This window comes from Pituophis catenifer, unplaced genomic scaffold (assembly GCF_029215685.1).
Source record: "Pituophis catenifer annectens isolate HBS135680 unplaced genomic scaffold, rPitCat1.0.hap2 SCAF_13, whole genome shotgun sequence".
Classification (NCBI taxonomy): domain Eukaryota; kingdom Metazoa; phylum Chordata; class Lepidosauria; order Squamata; family Colubridae; genus Pituophis; species Pituophis catenifer.
Window position 1 is genome coordinate 3377887 of NW_027256893.1, and position 17438 is coordinate 3395324.

At 43.5% G+C, this 17438-nt stretch overlaps 1 protein-coding gene across 1 annotated transcript in view; it reads left to right on the plus strand.

Moving 5' to 3' along the window:
* Positions 1-9344: 9344 nt before the first annotated feature.
* LOC139323722 (fibulin-7-like) overlaps positions 9345-17438 on the plus strand; it is a 142267-nt gene continuing 134173 nt past the window's right edge. Inside the window, 1 exon segment of the mRNA XM_070953185.1 lies at positions 9345-9591. Coding sequence (XP_070809286.1) covers positions 9345-9591 — 247 coding nt within the window.

Sequence of the window (17438 nt, forward strand, 5' to 3'; positions counted from 1 at the left end):
TGGAAGAAGAGTATTTTTGTCTGGTGCCTTTAAGACACCCAGCCACCATTCCTGGGGATAGAGGACTATCCAGAAGTGCGGTTGAACAGCTGGAAAGCCTTCCCTTCTTGCCTCTTCCTCTCTGAGGAGGAAGGGACACTCAGCAAGAGGCATTCTTTGAGATGCTATGAATGAAAATCAGCAGCAAAACTTCAAGTGATTTCCGATGAAAGCCAACTTTTTAATATTCCTTGTCCCTAAGAACAGCCATCTTCAAAGAATGTCTCAAGAGCTATTCCAGATTGTCTCCCTGTGGTCAATCTGACACTGCAGAAGTTAAGAGCTACGTCCCATTTGACCTTCTTATTCTGCGCTACTCCACCTTATCATATTGCTGACCCCCTTCCTTGCCTAAATCACACCCCCACTCGTTTTATCTTGTGAATTGCATGAACCTTCCTTGGCTACCACCTGAAGCTCTCAGGAACTAACCAGATGTGGAGGAGAGATAATCCCTCAGAAGGGGGTGATCACGTTACTTGGACATCCTTCTTTCCATTGATGAATCTGATAAGCAACCTCAGAAGGTGCTGGGCTTATAATAAATGGTCATTTTCTTCCTTTCCCTCCAGAATGTGCGATAGGAAGCCAGCAACCACACAAAAGACCTGCCTTCTTTGATTTTACCATTGGCCTGTCCCCAGGAAATGTTGCTCACTTGGGTCAACCAGGATAAACAAGGAGGGCTTCCTCTTTTGAGAAATCGACCTGAAGCAGAACTTTCCTTTGCAGGAAAAGGGGCTTGCAGATTTACATAATGTTGCAGCAAAAGTGGCAAGAAAGAAGCTTGTCCCTATGGGTGTCTCTTGTTTTCTTTTCGTTTTTTGTTTTAAGGAGGGTTGTGAACTTCAGGTTTCAACCACAGATCAGTTATGTATCATAACAGGAAAGATGAGAAGTGAGATATTGCCCAACCCTGAGAGGGAGAAATGATCTGGCAAATAGGAAGGCTTCGTAGTCAACCGACAGTTCTTCTAGCCTATTTCCCCCAATGTCTGCTTGCTTGCTTTCTGCTGTGAATATGTTGGCAGGCAGACCCATAGAATGCAACCCAGAGTCCACCATTAAATGCAAATATATGCAAAATGCAAATTGTTGCAAAATATTCCCAATAAGGAATCGCTAATCTATATTTAACTAATATTCAGCTTCTGGTTGCCTTTACATTCTTGAAAGGGCACAAAGATGATCAGGTGGCTGAAAAGTAAGACCTTTTGAAAGGGGAGAAGGACTGATCCAGGGGTGGGTTCCACTTGCCTTTACTACCGGTTCGTAGCAGGAGCGCGCATAGAAGCTTCTATGCATGCACAGATCACCCATGATGATGTCGTGGCAGGTGGGCGGAGCCTCCCGCCGGTTTTACTACCGGTTCTATAAAACCGGACCGAACCGGGAGCAACCTACCACTGGACTGATTGGTTTCTGCCAGTCTGGAGATTTCTTTCATTGCTAGCACAGAATTGAAACAGCCAAAATGATAGAATAGAGCTGGAAAGGACCTTGGAGGTCTTCTAGTCCAGCCCCCTGCTCAAACAGGAGAACCCATACCACTTCAGACAAGTGTCTGTCCAGTCTCTTCTTAAGAACCTCCAATGATGAAGCACCCACAACTTCTGATGACAAGTTGTTCCACTGGTTAATTGTTCCCACTGTTAAGAAGTTAATTTCAGGTTCCTTCTCCCCTTGATTAGTTTCCATCCATTGCTTCTTGTCCTGCCCTCTGGTGCTTTGGAAAATAAGTTTACCTCCTCCTCTTTGTGGCAGCACCTCAAATACTGGAATATCATGTCGCCCCTAGTCCTTCTTTTCATTAAACTAGACATACCCAAATCCTGCAACCGTTCTTCCTATATGTTAGCTTCCAAGGCCTTTAATCATCTTAGTTGCTCTTCTCTAAACTTTTTCCAAAGTCTCATACAGATAGGCATCATCAAATGGGGTATCCACAAATTGACCATATTATTGGTAGAGGAGATGGAAGATATTAGTTAGAAGAAGTGACCAAGACTGACTAGGGAACAGTCTGTGAATTGCTCCTGGGCAAGTTCTAGGGTCACCTGGGTAGTGCTCTGGTGAGGGAGTAGGAATGGAGTTCCAGAGAAAAAAATTGCAGACTACAGGAACCAGGAGCACCACTCAGGTGACCCTGAGGACACAGATAAACTTCCAAGTGGCCTCAATGACCCTCTAAAAGGATGCAAATGACCAGCTTTATCTGCAAGGAGCATAAATCCTTCCATTCCCCACCATCCAGTCAGAGCTGAAGAAGCTTCTTGGATGAGAAGCGAAACGTCTTCAAAGAAAAACCAGAAAAGTCCAGTTGCCTCCTGAAAAAGCGCCAAACTTAAATTCTGATATAATTTATTCCTTGTTAAAGTGTGCTTATTACCACCATCGCTACACATACACACATCCTTGCAAACAGAGAATCCACTGGTCCCAAAAGTCCACCATTTGCGTATGGAGGCCACACCATCATGCCTTTGGATGAAGGCCAAACCGGGATATGTTAAACCACAATGCTTCCCAAGCTATTCTTATTAACTCTGTTGGGGAAAGCTGCAATGATGCACACTTCTTTGCTGGGGATGATAGGAGTTGTAGTCCTACATGAAGTTGGAGAATGTTGCTGGGGTAGTAAAATCAGAGTATTTGTTCACTTATTAATTGATTGAATTTCTATAGCCACCCATCTCAATCCAATTGACTAGAAGCAGCAAACAATATCACAATAATCAAAACCATTTTTTAAAAGATCAAAACAGTTACAAATTATACGCATAGGCATCTGAAAATTATCATAATAACTACATAAAAATTAACAGCGCAACCAGGCAATGGAACCACTAACACTTTCAAGATCCCTTGGGCATATTCTACATATTCTGTCTCAGTTTATTTTGTAGGATGGCATTACTATTTTAGTCTTGTAGAAAAGCTGAGAAGATTTATTCTACTATTGCATTCAGTGTCTTCGTTTTAACTTTGCATTATTTGGCTTCTTTTATGTAACTTCTTAAAAATAACCGAATGAAATCAACACAGTTTATTTTCTACTGCTATTAGTTGCACTTTGCAAACTGCTATAAACTTGCAATAAAAGAAGTTGGAGAAGATTGTTTAAAAACATGATCATAGGGAGGAGGAGGTGAGCGCTTTTCCAAACAAACTTAGGAATGGGGTTTCCACACCAGCAAAACAAATCTTGGCGATGTATTAAATTTCTCTCCATCAGGAACATGATAGCAATAGCACTTAGACTTATATACTGCTTGACAGTGCTTTACTCTCTAAGCGGTTTACAGAGTCAGCCTCTTGCCCCCTACAATCTGGGTCCTCATTTTACTGATCTTGGAAGGATGGAAGGCTGGGTCAATCTTGAGCTGGTCAGAATCGAACTGCTGGCAGTGAGCAGTGACTTAGCCTGCAGTACTGCACTCTAATCACTGTGCCACCAGGAAGGAGAAGGAGAAAGGGAATAAGAGAGGAAGCAATGAAAGAAGGAAGGAATAGCAATAGCACTTTTATACCGCTTCACAGTGCTTTCCAGCCCTCTCTAAGCGGTTTCCAGCCCTCTTGCCCCCAACAATCTGGGTTCTCATTTTACCCACCTCAGAAGGATCGACTGTCAGAGCTGAAGAAGCTTCATGGATGAGAAGTTAAACATCTTCAAAGAAAAACCAAAAGGTCCAGTTGTCTCTTGAAAAAGCACCTTTGGGATGGTGTGGCATTTTCTGCTTGCATAGAGGGTTGGACTAGAAGATCTCTGAAGTCCCTTTCAACCCTATTGGTCTACATTCTATGTTCTACATTATGTGCATGGCATATGAAAAGGAGTCTAGCTTCAGTTGCATAATTGTGGTTGCCATCTTGACATTTTTGACCTCCTGACTATGGAAACTCCAGTCCCAGCTGTGATTTGGGATCAAAGGAAAGGAAGACTGATATTTAAAAAAAATATTAAAAACAGATAGTCTGCATGATTGATCATTTCCAACGTTCCTGAGCCTAAGACCAGAATTCAGCCTTCTCCCCTAAATGTAGCTCTACTGGGGAATGCCGGGATTTGAAGGCCACAAGTCTTAAAGTTGCCCAGATTGAATACCCCTGCATTAAACTGAATGGCACAGATTAGGATGGAGCTGAAGCCTGAGCTGCACCCAGAAGAACCACATTCTCAAGCTTCTTCCTATTTGAGGGGTGGGGGGAACTGGATAGTTTTTCTTCAGGATCAAAACTGGTCAAAACAGACAGCGTTTCTGTTCCATTAGAAAAGGGTGAAGCATTTGAGCCTCTTTCAAAATGGCTGTTTCTTCTCTGGATCAGGTTGGTCACATTTTACTCTTCTTCCACCCCAAAACCTTAAATGAGTCCAATTCAGCTGAACCGAGACAAAGGGCATTCATGTTATTTATAATATTTCAGAAAGGGTTGGTGCTAAGAAGGGACAGTTTGGGGGGGGGGAAAGAAGCCAAATTCTGGTGTGGAGCCAACTGACATGACATTGTTTTGACCTTAGTAATCAAATATATGTGCAAATAAATAAAGAAGCAAGACAGCAATTTTTCTCCAAGGGATAATGGTGATGTGCACATATGCTTGGGAGTGTGGCCAGCTAGCAGCAACACTTGCGAAGCGCCCTTCTGGGGCCAGGCCCCTGTCTTGGGGTCTGGAGACAATCAAGTCCTCCACTCAAAGAGGCTTACTCCAGCAGCCAAAGGAATTCTGCAGAGACCTCCACCATTTAAACATCACACGAGCGATATGCTTAACCCCCTTAGCTCCAGATCTGCCCTTCTCTGTTCTGGCTTTCCTCTCCAACCCCCCCTCCCCTTCTCCATGGAGCGTTCTGTGTTCTTTAGCCTAGAAAATCACCTCCGCCATTCCTACAGTTGGCTTCTACTCATGTAGCTGGAAAGTCTGGTGGGACTCATAATCTGCAGCAAAGGTTTCAGGGAGCAGAGCAGGACTTGGAGAGCATAATAAGGCATGGTATGCATAGCCATGATTTAAAGGAAAAATTGGCTCACAGAAAATTGGTTGCCTTTAATGCAATGTGCTAAGCAAGCCACAATGGCTTGATTCACACTATCGGTTTAAGTCTAAAGCATCCTGGGTGAAAGCATAGTCTGAAAGATAATCCAATTTCAATTCAGAATTCTGTAGAGCTGGAAGGGATCTTGGAGGTTTTCTAGTCCAGTGGTCACCAACTGGTGGTCTGTGGACCACTGGTGGGTCTGTGAGAAAATTTTGGTGGTCCACAGAAAAATTATTTGCATTTTTTATATTGCGCTAAATCAGGGGTCCTCATGGGCTAAATACATGCAATGAACATTTGTGTTGCTGCAGAGAGTCTCCCCCTTCGGGGTCTTTTTGTGGAAGTCGGAGGGGGGCAGAAATTCCAACTTTGAGGTCTGCTTCAGCCTCCTGGTGTGGGGCTTTGGGCAAAGGCTGGAGGGAAGCACTACTGGCGGTGAAGAGCTGGAGGGCCTCGTTCCAGTGGGACTGCATCATGGCCTGGAACTGGCTGACCATCTTAGCCCGCTGAGCCTCCAGGCGTTTCTACCTGGCCTTGCACTCCCGCAGGTCTTCCCTCTGCTTGGAAAGCTTATGCTCGTAGTCCTCCATGAGGTGCTTCTGCTGAGCTTCCTTCTTGGTTAGATCCAATTTGAACTGAGCCAGCTGTTTTGCCAACTCTTTCTCATGGTGGCTGCTTAGCTCCAACAATTGCTTCCTGTTGGGGCCCTAAGAAGCCTGGCAGGCAGGCAAGGAGGGGCTGGGAGGGGAGGGGCGAGTAGAGGCCGGCGAGGCGCCCCTCAAAGCGAGTGACATCAAGTTGGCCACGCCCACCCAGTCACATGACCATGTAGCCACGCCCACCCAGCCGGCCATTAGGCAGATCATATTAGTGGTCTGTGGGATTTAAAACTATGAATTTAGTGGTCCCTGAGGTCTGAAAAGTTGGTGACCCTTGTCTTAGAAAATGCTTTAGTTCAATACCAACTTGGGTGAACCCACAATGTGTACAGCAGCCATTGCTCCATCTCCACCAGAATAACTACATGGGCCTGCCCCTGAGATGCACCCGGAGACTCCAGCTGATCCAGAATGCAGCTGCACGGGTTGTTATGGGAGCCCCTCGTTACTCCCATATAACACCCCTCCTGCGCGAGCTGCACTGGTTACCAATGGTTCTCCGGGTCCGCTTCAAGGTGCTAGTCCTCCCCTATAAGGCCCTTCATGACTTAGGTCTGGGATATTTGCATGACCTTCTCCTGCCTGCCTCTCACCGTCCTGTTCGCTCACATAGGGCCGCTCTCCTCAGGGTTCCCACGGCGAGCCAATGTCGCCTTGCTGTGCCCAGGGGTAGGGCGTTCTCTGTGGGTGCTCCCACCCTCTGGAATGAATTACCTACTGAGCTCCGGACGGCTCCTGATCTCTGCTCCTTCCGTCGGGACTTGAAGACTTGGCTTTTCAAACAAATAGGCTGAGACTGATTCCGGGCTTTATTATTTACTACTAATTAATTATTTGGATTAAATTATGATTTTATTGTACATGTTTCTTAACTTGTGTTCGCCGCCCTGAGTCCTTCGGGAGAATAGCGGCATATAAATACATGTAATAAATAAATAAACTTGGAGGAATCACACATACACACACAAACATCACATTTGACTCCTCCCAGATACATGAATGCATTCTTCTCCCTTGGATGCTACCAGGCTTACCAAATTTACTGGAATAAGAGAAATTTAAAACGTCTTGAAGAGAGAGAAAAACATGGTACATTTGGAGTGCAGAGTCAATACGAAATGACTGGGAAGAGGAAGATTGGATTTCACCTAAAACTGTAGTCCCTCCTGACTTTCCAGATTGTGTGAACTCACCCATCGTGTTTCATAAATGATGATCCGTGGCTTAGCATATAGATTAATCAAGCCAACTGTGGCTAAGTCAATAAACCATGGATAAACAACCGCAGCATCCTTTCTAATCCCATAGAGATGTGATCAATAAGTCAAAATAATAATTCTGCTTGTCCTGTTACTGCCAAAAGCTTTTTAAAAAATGTGACTCAATCATGAAGGAGAGGAATCAGTGGTGAAATTCAAATTTTTTCACTACTGGTTCTGTGGGCGTGGCTTGGTGGGCGTGGTGTAGCTTGGTGGGCGTGGCTTGGTGGGCGTGGCAGGGGAAAGGATACTGCAAAATCTCCATTCCCACCCCACTCTGGGGCCAGCCAGAGGTGGTATTTGCCGGTTCTCTGAACTACTCAAAAATTCCGCTACAGGTTCTCCAGAACCTGCTGGATTTCACCCCTGAGAGGAATCCCTTCTTTCTTAGGCAGACCAGATAGATGAGGAACTATGGATTCTTGCTATTTAAATGACAAACACAGCCATGGCCTTTAAAATACTTCAGTAAACTGGCCTTACAATGGATACAGAGGGAAAACCAACATTTTTTTTAATATTATTTTTGATTTATATGCCGCCCTTCTCCGGAGACTCAGGGCGGCTTACAATGCGTTAAGCAATAGCCTTCATACTTTTTGTATATTTTATACAAAGTCAGCTTATTGCCCCCACAAACCGGGTCCTCATTTTACCTACCTTAGAAAGGATGGAAGGCTGAGTCAACCTTGAGCCTGGTGAGATTTGAACTTACAGTAATTGCAGGCAACTGGAAGCTAAATACTACCTTTTAACAGTAGCATTAGTCTGCTGCGCCACTCAGAAGGTAAAAACAAAGAGCTGAGAGACACACACTCCTGCCCCCACTCATCTCCACCCCGGGTGGCACATCATCTTATTAAAAGAGTTCAAAAGTTCATTGGAGGAATGATTCTTGTGGGCTGCATAAGAAGACAAAAAATAAATAAATAGTTCAGCAGAAAAAAGGCTGAATCCATTCGTTGGCGTCTATGTGTTGGTTAATTTGTGTCTTGGTGTTTTATTTTTATCCTCTTGTGGCAGTCATGTTACTGTCCAATCTTGTAGCCCACAGAGCTCGCAACATGCTTCAGAATAGCAGTCCATCAATAAAGAGGATATGAAAGTCAGACAAGGATGCTCCCAGCCATGGTTGACAAATGCAGTGTTGTCTAGTATAGTGAAATAAACATTTTAGGAGCCCCGAGCCTAAAGCCATGGGATCTGGAAACTGTATCGCAGCGTCTTTGCGGATTCCTGGGAAGAAATCAAACTTGGAGACAGTACAGTGAACACATCATCCATCAATCAATCAGACTAGAGATGGAAGGGACCTTGGAGGTCCTCTAATCCAACCCCCTGCTTGAGCAGGAGACATTTGAGACAAATGGCTGTCCACTCTATTCTTAAAAGCCTTCAGCGATGGAGCGCCCACAGTTTGTGCCCACAGTTTGCCCCACAGAAGGCAAGCTGTTCCATTGGTTAATTGTCCTCAGGAAACTTAGGAAGTTTCTCCTTCATTCCCGGTTGCTTCTCTCTTTGGTTACTTTCCATCCATTGTTTCTTGTCCTGCGTTCTGGTGCTTTTGGAGAATAGGTTGACCCCCTCCTCTTTGTGGCAGCCCCTCAAGTACTGGAATACTATTATCATATCATCCCCTAGTCCAGTGTTTCTCAACCTTGGTAGCTTGAAGATGGGTGGACTTCAACTCCCAGAATCCCCCAGCCAGCGTTGCTGGCTGGGGGATTCTGGGAGTTGAAGTCCACCCATCTTCAAGCTTCCAAGGTTGAGAAACACTGCTCTAGTCCTTCTTTTCTTTAGACTAGTCAAACTCAAATCCTGAAGCCCTTCTTAATATGTTTTAGTCTCCAGGCCTTTGATCATCTTAGTTGCCCTTCTCTGAACTTTTTCCACATCTTTTTTGCAGTATGTATGGTGACCAAACTTGGTTGCAGTATTCCAGGTATGATCTTACTATGGCTTTCTAAAGCAGTACTAATACTTCACATGATCTTGATTCTATGCCTCTATTTATACAACCCAGGATTGTATTAGCTTTTTTGGTGGCAGCTGCACACGGCTGGCTCATGTTCAAATTATCATCCAGTGGGACATAATTAATTTTGTTTCTACTTGGAAACCACTTTGGGACTTTGTGCTTGAGATCAGAGGTGGAATTCAGCAAGTTTGCACCAATTCGCGCAAACTGTTGGTGGAAATTTGGCCAAGGTTGCCGAACCGGTAGCAATGGCCGGCTGGCCACGCCCCCGAACCGGTTCCCCGGTTGTTGCTCGCTCGCCCCGCCTGCCATGTTTGTCACCGCCATGTTCTTTGCGCACACACATCCTATTGCTCTGCAAGTCCAATGGGATGTGTACGCGCGAAGAACATGGTGGCGACATCCTATTGCTCTGCAAGTCCAATGGGATGTGTATGCGCGAACATGGTGATCTCCGGTACTTTTTGGCGGCCTGTGGCCAGCTGCCGCAGCCGCAAAACACCTTTCAAAGAGGGAGGCTTCTTTGCCAGCCACTTTCCAGCAGTGGCAGCTGGCTAGGGGGTCGCCAAAAACTCCAGTCAGTTTGCCGAAAGGACTCTGGACCAGCCGCCGCAGAAGGTAAGCAGCCCAAACAAAAAGGCAGTGGTGAGGAAGGAACTTGGCTAGGGCCGGGGCCGCTAAAGGTGGGGAACTGGGGCGACTGAAGAAGGGAGGGCAGGGGTAGATAGGTGGAAATTCCAAAATTATTCCTACCTTTTCCTGTGGGCGTGGCTAGGTGGGTGGTCATGTGACTGAGTGGGCGTGGGCGTGAATGATGTCAAGTTGGCCATGCCCACTCAGTGACATGATCACCCACCTAGCCACACCGACCAAACCGGTAGCAAAATATTTTGAAACCCACCACTGCTTGAGATGGAAAAAAAATTCAAAACCTTGATTTGGGGTGTTGTTGATTTAATAGATACGTTGTTATATAAATGGCTAGTACAGATTATTATATAAAAATAAAAAGTTGAGGTGCTATGTTACTCCCTTATTCTACTGCACCAAAAGGATCGGAAGTCAATGCTTTTCTTTTTCTTTTCCCCTTTATCCTACACTTTTTTCCCTTCCCCTTTTCCTCTGTTATTTTCCCATTGTCTTCCTTTTCCTTTGTATTTCTGTATTTTATATTTTGATAAACTTAATAAAACATTTTTTGTAAAAAGGAGGGATGTCTTTGTGAGCCTAGAACAGATCTGAAGTTACTAGGCCAGCTACTAAATAGGCATAAGAATTGATGGATGGGAATTCATATGGTTGAATGTTTGTATGGATAAAAGAAAAATTAACCTGAAGGGTTTGCATCTTGTTCGGTGTGAATCTTCTCTAGCATCCAAAGGTGACATGGTTAATCACTCCAATAGAAAAACCTGATTCTATATTTCTGAAATGCCAAAACTTTGTTTGAATTATTTGGATACAGTACAGATAGTCCCCGCCTTACGATAGTTCATTTACTGACTGTTCAAAGTCAATAAGGAAGCCAGATTTACTTAACAACCGTTTTACTAACTTAACCAGTGGAGTGATTCACTTAACAACGGTGGCAAGAAAAGTCATAAAGTGAAACCAATCTCACTTAACAAATTTCTCACTTAGCAACAGAAATTTTTGGCTCAATTGTGATTGTAAATTGAGAACTCTCTGTAATATAAAAATCAGTTCCGGTGCATTGGAATCAAGGAGTTTTAATTTTCTCAAACCTGGCGGTTTCCAGACAGATGGAAATGATCATTCTAATAATACACCAGCTCTTTTCTTCCTGAGAATAAGTGGCAGACAACTAGAAAAGTCTTATGGAAGACTGGTTTTGTACATGGTAACTGTGCTGAGATTATTACATGCCCCAAAATGGGAAGACTCTGAAATACCTACAGTGGAAGAATGGTTAGTGAAGATGACAGAATTTGTAGAGATTGCAAAATTCACTTCCTTCATTACAGAAAAAAAATAAGCTATATTTGATAGTGATTGGGAACCGTTTATGAAGTGTTTGCTGAAAATGGAAAAAATGAACTTGTGGTTTGTGGGTTTAGCATAGAATATGAAAGGCAAATATTGAAATTTAAATTTGAAAGGATATCTACAATAGGGGGGGGGGGAAAGTGCCTTTGCAATAGCCAAGAGGTAGAGGCACTGGGAAAAAGTCTTCGGATTTGAAATTTTCTGTTCTGCGCACGTAGTCCTCAATTTACAATCATTCACTGAGTGGACATTCAAAGTTAGAACGGCACTGCAAAAAAGTGACTGATGACCATTTTTCACATTTATGACAGTTGGGGCATCCTGTGGTCACATGATCAAAATTTGGATGCTTCGCAACTGACTCGTATTTATGACGGTTGCAGCAGGGGTGAAATGTAAAATTTGTTACTACCGGTTCTGTGAGCGTGGCTTGGTGGTGGTGGTGGTGGTGGTGGTGAGGTAATGTGACTGGGTGGGCGTGGCCAACTTTTTTTTTTTTTAACTTTCAAAGCATTTTTTCTGCAAATGCAAAAAAATGCTTTGAAAAGCCTCTGCCAATCAGGCAACACAGCTGGGATCGTTAGGGCCTTTTCAAAGAATTTTTTTAAAAGCCTCTCTGACAATCCCAGCTGAGTTGTCTGATTGTCAGATATTTTTTTGAAAGCCTATCTGACGATCAGGCAACTCAGCTGGGATCGTCAGAGAAACTTTTAAAGCATTTTTTTCTGCAACCTCTTCAGCGGAAGAGGTTGCAAAAAAAATGCTTTGAAAAGCCTCTGACGATCCCAGCTGAGCCGCGTGATCATCAGACGCTTTTTTTTTTACTTTTAAAAGCATTTTATTGTCAGAAGAGGTTGTAGAAAAAATGCTTTTAAAAGTAAAAAAAAAAAGCCTCTGATGATTGTGCGGCTCAGCTGAGCAGGGTGGAGGGGGGGGCACAGGGATTTTTGCTACCGGTTCTCCGAACCACCCACCACCATCGCTACCGGATCGGGCGATCTGGTCCGAACCGGGAGCATTTCACCCCTTGGTTGCAGTCTCCTAGAGTCATGCGATCATTTTTGCGACCTTTTCACAAGCAGAATCAATGGGGAAGCCAGATTCACTAAACATCTGTATTACTAACTTTACAACCGCAGTGATTCATTTATATATCACTTAACAAATCTCCCTCTTAGCAACAGAAAAATTGGGCTCAATTGAAGTCGTAAGTCGGGAACTACCTGTAGTAAAGGCATTGTCAGAGGGATCTAACCTCAACTCGAGTTTTTATTATCCAATAGGAATCACAACTTCAAGCATGCACTAGAAACCACAATGATGTGCAAATGATGAAATGTGTGTTGTGACATCACATTGCAAGCCTTGGCCCCTTGTGTTTCTCTTCTAATATTAGGGCAGCTGCATAAATCACAGGGTTTATATTATGACATCCCAATCTACAGTTAGCCACTTGTCCTTCCTTCCCCTGCAGGTTTTTTCCCCCAGACTAATTTTTGATGGCAATGCCAAACTAGGAAAGAAATTCAATCAATCAGAAAAGTGCTCGAAGAGTTGGAAGGGACCTTGGAGGTCTTCTAGTCCAACCCTCTGTTCAAATAGGGGAGCCTATATCATTAGAGACAAATGGCTTTTGGGTCTTTTGACTGACGTAAGTTCCTACTAATAGACCAAGCCACGGGTGAAATGCTCCTGGTTCGGACCGGATCGCCCGATCCAGTAGCGATGGTGGCGGGTGGTTCGGAGAACCGGTAGCAAAAATCCCTGTGCCTCCTCCCATGCCCAGCTGAGCCGCATGATCATCAGAGGCTTTTTTTTTTTAACTTTTAAAAGCATTTTTTCTACAACCTCTTCTGACGAAAAAATGCTTTTAAAAGTTAAAAAAAAAAGCATCTGATGATCGCGTGGCTCAGCTGGGATCATCAAAGGCTTTTCAAAGCATTTTTTTCTGCAACCTCTTGGCCGAAGAGGTGGTAAAAAAAATGCTTTGAAAAGTCTCTGACGATCCCAGCTGAGTTGCCTGATCGGCAGAGGCTTTTCAAAGCATTAGAAAAAATGCTTTGAAAACTTTAAAAATAAAAAAAAGTTGGCCACGCCCACCCAGTCACATTATCCCCACCACCACCAAGCCATGCCCACAGAACCGGTAGTAACAAATTTTACATTTCACCCCTGGACCAAGCAATGGATTTAGGAATTTTGGCTGCTTTCAATATTATGCAATACTTATTTCAGGGCCTGTTAATAAAACAAGATTGTGCTATCACTTCACATTTCTTTTAAGAGACATATGAGAAAATCTTTAGGATTGAGTGGCAAGTGATAATATATTATTTTGCTAAAATATTACATAATACATTGTTCCTGAATAACTGACTATTGCATGCCACCAGAACAGTGGTGGGATGCTGCTGGTTTAACAACCAGTTTGGTGAGCATGCGCTTTGCACTGAAAATGGAGCATTTAGCAGCTCAGCTGCTTACCTTCCAAGTCAGGTGGAAATCAGCTGTGCCACTCTATTGAGATGACCTAGAAAGCAGGAAATAAAGGACAGGATAGGGCGGGGGCAGGTCGGCGAGGCCAGCTGATAGTCAGAGCTACCGGTTTGCCAGAACCAGTCCAAACTGGCTGAATGCCACCTCTGTCCCAGAAGATACAAAGAACATTTTCAGCATGAATTCTGCTGTTTGTGATCTATTGAAAGGTATATGAGGTCATCTAATATCTCTTTAAGTTTACACTATGATTCCTTTTTGTACTGAGATAAAATCAACGTATGTGCATGTGTATGTGGAAATCAAATGTAGATTTTCTTCCCAGGAAAGATAGACAAAGTGAAGGTAAGGCAAGAAAAGTCCCTTCTTTGCAAAAATACTGAAATAGGAGAATTCTTGTACTCGCATCCTAATGGTAACCTCTCTGTTTGAACACCAGGATAATTTAATGTTCAGTCCCAAAGCCCACATTCAGATAAGCAGGGATGAGAACTAGACAAACAATCAAGCAGAAATTTTTTTTTTTTTAATTAAGAAACTGCCGAGGAGGAAACAACCTCAAAACCGGCAGGGCAAACTACTTACTACGCATCAACAGGCAGCAAATCCCATCCTCATTCACATTGATGACGTTACCTAGTTGGGTAATGAAAGGTCTGCAAGCAAGCTCAGAAAGCATCAAGGATGGCACAGTTCAACTCTGAGCCACAGATATTCCCTTCTATTGGAATAAGCAGCCTCAGTGATGGGAAGCTCCAGGAACCTTCAATGTTCCCCATGCAATCAGAAGCCTTTTGCTGTCATTCTGCAGGTTCCTTTCCTCATTGATATAGATTAACAGAGTTGGAAGGGATCTTGTGGGTCATCTAGTCCAACCCCCGACCCAAGGAGACCCTACACCATTTCTGACAGATGACAGTCCAGTTTCTTCTTGAAAGCTTCCAGTGATGAAGCTCCCACAACTTCTGAAGGCAACTTCTGTTCCATGGGTTGATTGCTTTCACTGTCAGAAAATTTTCCTTATTTCCAGGTTGAATCTCTCCTTGGTCAATTTCCATCCATTATTCCTTGTCTGGCCTTTGGATGCCTTGGAAAATAGCTTGACCCCCTTCCTCCTCTCTGTGGCAGCCCCTCTAATATTGGAAGACGGCTATTATGTCTCCCCTGGTCCCTCTCTTCACTAGACTAGCCATTCCCAGTTCCCAGTTCCCAGTTCATTGTACATTTTAGTCTCCAGTCCCCTAATCATCCTGGTTGCTCTTCTCTGCACTCTTTCTAGAGTCTCAACATCTTTTTTTATGGTGTGGTGACCAAAACTGGATGCAGTACTCTAGGTGTGGTTTTACTAAGGCTTTATAGACTGGTATCAGTACCTCCCTTGATCTTGATAGTAGCCCTCTGCTAATGCAATTTAGGATTGCATTGGCTTTTTTGGCTGCCGCCACACATTGCTGGCTCATATTTAATTGGTTGTCCACTAAGACTCCGAGATCCTTCTCACAGTTACTGCTATTAAGCCTGGTTTCACCCAGACCTAATTGGAGGCTGCTTGCTGTCATTCTGCAGGTTCCTTTCCTCCCTGCTTCCCATCCCTCCATAATTCATTATAAAATGAGAAAGCACAGGTCTTTCACTCTTTGCAGCTTTTAAAGTACTATTTAAAAATAATGGTGAAGAGAGAGAGAGAAATCAGCAGAGGAACACAATGGCTGCAAGGATGACAGAGTGCTTGGTTACAGAAAACTAAATGCATTCCAGTAAAACGGAAGGTAAGCGATTACTCCCTAAGACCGTAAGTGGGACCTGCCGTTCTGGATTTAGAAACATTTGCTCGCTCTCTGAGGTCCCAAGGCAGAATTGTGCAAAAGGAACTGAAAAGGGCTGACTGTGAAAAATCAGACGCTGACGATTCCTCCTTTGCACTTGAATAAAAGCAGTCAGCCAGTTGCTTGCAAGCTGTGTGGTCTTCCTGACTTCAGTTTCTAGGAGTGAGCCTCACTTGGCCCAGTGAGCTTCTCTGAGGGCAGCAGAAAGAAAGCTGAGCTACATTGGAAGGGGTCCCTGTTGAATAACTTTTTGGATATTGTTATTAGAGGGTCTCAACCTTCCTCCAGCTGTTGGAAATTACTATACTCAGACACATAGCATCAAACATTTCCAAATGTTGAGGTGGAGGTTGTCTTCCTCTCCTTCTTCTTCTTCTTCTTCTTCTTCTTCTTCTTCTTCTTCTTCTTCTTCTTCTTCTTCTTCTTCTTCTTCTTCTTCTTCTTCTTCTCCTCCTCCTCCTCCTCCTCCTCCTCCTCCTCCTCCTCCTCCTTCTGCCATATCCATCATCAGACATTGGCGATCATGTTGGCGATACTATTTTTATCAACTGCTGCACGAAAAAGTGCTGCACGAAAAAGTGCAAACCGGCCCCTTAGATTTTGAAGCCATGATGTTCTTCTTTTGCCTGGACCTCGTTTGTCTTCAATCTTTCCTTGAAGGATTAAGTGAAATATGCCGTATTTTTCTGAGTGTCTCATCACATGTCCGAAATATTCTAACTTTTTTAATAATAATAACTTTATTGTCATTGTATATGTATACACAGTATACCCATACAACAAAATTCACTTAACACCCAAAGACCAGGTCCAACACACATAACAATCCCCAAACACACTCCCACCCACCACAATTCTCCACCCCTAAACCACCCAAACATCCACACAACAGACCAAGTAATGCTGTCCAACAGCTCACTGATGGTGGCCCTTTAGTTCATTGTTGAGTGCAATGATAGCTCTGGGATAAAAACTATTCAGAAGACATGTGGTCCGAGTTTTAATTGTTCTGTATCTTCTGCCAGAAGGCAACAGTCCGAAAAGATTGTAAGCAGGATGGGAAGAGTCTCTGAGAATGTTGTGCAACTTTCTCAAACAGCCAGATTCGAAGATGTCGTCCAGGGCTGGTAGCTGGAGTCCGATGATATTCTGGGCGGTTTTAATGATTCTCTGTAGAGCTTTTTTGTCCGCTGCAGAGCTGCTCCCATACCACGCAAGAATGCCGTATGTCAGGACACTCTCAATGGTGCTGATGGTTTGATGAATTCCTTTGACTTTCTCAGGTGGCTTATCACTTCCTCATTTTTGATTTTGTCAACTCAGCTTATACATAACAGCCTGTAAATCCACATTTCAGATACTTCTAGTCTCTTCAAGTGGTTTTCTGTCAGAGACCAACTCTCCACTCCATAGAGCAGGATAGAAAAGATGTAGCAGTTTTGGGTGGAGGTCTTGCCCCTTTAAATCTCCACTTTTTCTTTCCTTGGGCAACCTGTGGCTTTTTCTCCAAGCATGGGAAAACTCAAGGAATGATTCCAATCAAAAAGGTGATTGGGGCTTTGGATATGTAATAGTGTGGCTTTATTTTAAAATACTAACTTTAAGTAGTTTGAACAAAGAATAAACCCGATATAAATTGTATAATATGTCATTCATAAGCTATATGCTAGTCTACATTATGGAAAATTGCAACTTATTCTATTGTACCTCACGCTGTGACTCCAGCTGTGGATTTGCACCACATCTAGAATCCTTGGGCATCTATTCTGTCCTTTTTTAAAAAAAAAAAAACCCTGATTTTTAGCTTGAAGAAAAAAGACCATGAGAAAAAAAAGAGAGAAAGTTTCCGATGGGGAAAAATGAGCCTTTCTCTGTAGTTCCAGTAAAATTCAGCTAATGAGGTATTTCAGCCTTAAGCAGAAACGATCTCTTCAAAACTACAGGTTGTCCTTGACTTACAACCACAATTGAGCCCAAAATTTATGTTGCTAAGTGAGATAGTTGTTAAGTGTATTTTGCCCCGTTTTACAAACTTTCTGGCCACGGTTGCTAAGGGAAGCACTGCAGTTGTTAAGTTAGTCACACCGTCGTTAAGCGAATCTGGCTTCCCCACTGACTTTGCTTGTCAGAAGGTCA